Below are 1,360 nucleotides of genomic sequence, written 5' to 3' on the forward strand. Positions count from 1 at the left end.
AAATGTGCATAGACTTTGTGGTCTGATTTTTATCAAGGTACTAAGTAAGCAATAAGGTGTGTGGTTATGCATTTGACAAAGTAATTGTCAAAGTAAAAGAGTTATTTACTCACCCTCATGTCATGTACTGTTATTTCTCTGGGGAATGACATAAGCTGTCATACAACTTGGAATATAGTACTAATTGTTACTTTTACAGTGCCTTTTTAGAGTTTCTTGACAGGCATCTTAATGAATGGAAAAATTATTATTGTGTGTGTGTGTGCGTGCTCCATGAAAATAAAAAACAGTTTGGAATGACATAAAGGTGCCTAAATTATGGCAGAAATTTCATTTTTGGATGAACTATGACTTTAAGTGAAACAAACAAGTATCTCAGTTATTATATTTTTGCTTAAAAATATTATTTAATTCCTCATCTGTTCAGATGTCTCTGTGTTCTTGTACTAAACAGTCAGTTTCTGTAACACACCTTAAACAGCCAGTGGTGTTGTAGAAGACCTCAGGGTCAGTGTGTTTGTTAGTGTTGCTATCAGTCGAAAAGTTGTAAGGCACCACAGCGCTTTCTGTAAGCAGAGGCATGGCGTTCTTGATCAGCTTTGGCTTCAGCTCATCAGCCGAGGATAGATTCCACAACAGACCTGAACAGACATCAAAGGGTCATACTCCATACCTCATATTGTATTTTCGTTTTAAATAGCTTTTGATAAACACATTAATATCGAACACAAAACCAATTCATGTCACTTTCTTTTAACTATAAAGGAAACTATTCACATGCGATGTGATGAGATCATAGGACAACAAATGACACACGGCACATTAAAAAGTTGAAGCACAGGAAAGAGTCGAGTGAGAGCGGCATGTCTTACCAGTGAGTTGTTTCTGTGTTTCTATAATCTTGGTGTTTCTGAGCAAGGTCAGAATGGCCTCTATTCCTTTGCAACGTTCCACCTCAAGCTTGTTATTGTTGTCTTTAAAAACTAAGTTGCGCAGTGCAGCGGCAGCGATCTGTTGCAGCTGTGGATTGTCACATTTCAGCAGCTGAATAAGACCTGGAATCCCACCCAAACGGCAAACCTTTAAGTGATACAAAACAATACTTACGATTAAATCATTTACAATGATGTGTAGTATTCAATTGCATTACAAAAATATAAGGACGATGTAATTAATTATTAGTAACAGACAGACAGAAAAATGGAAACATAGACGGACAGACAGACAGACAGATAGATAGATAGATAGATAGATAAAGACAGACAGACACACAGACAGACAGACAGACAGACAGACAGATAGATAGATAGATAGATAGATAAAGACAGACAGATATAGATAGATAGATAGATAGAAAAAG

The 1,360-nt window shown here is 36.5% G+C and overlaps 1 protein-coding gene across 1 annotated transcript; it reads right to left on the reverse strand.

Annotated features, from left to right (window-relative positions):
* Window positions 1–360: 360 nt before the first annotated feature.
* LOC107751539 (plakophilin-1-like) lies at window positions 361–1,080 on the reverse strand (the record flags this gene model as incomplete). The annotated part of the gene is made up of 2 exons (XM_016567280.1): window positions 361–641; window positions 873–1,080. Coding segments are annotated over 2 exons (426 nt in total), but the record flags the coding sequence as incomplete, so codon positions are not given.
* Between the last annotated feature and the right edge of the window lie 280 nt (window positions 1,081–1,360).

This window comes from Sinocyclocheilus rhinocerous, unplaced genomic scaffold (genome assembly GCF_001515625.1).
Source record: "Sinocyclocheilus rhinocerous isolate Xijiao unplaced genomic scaffold, SAMN03320098_v1.1 scaffold21561, whole genome shotgun sequence".
Taxonomy (NCBI): Eukaryota; Metazoa; Chordata; class Actinopteri; order Cypriniformes; family Cyprinidae; genus Sinocyclocheilus; species Sinocyclocheilus rhinocerous.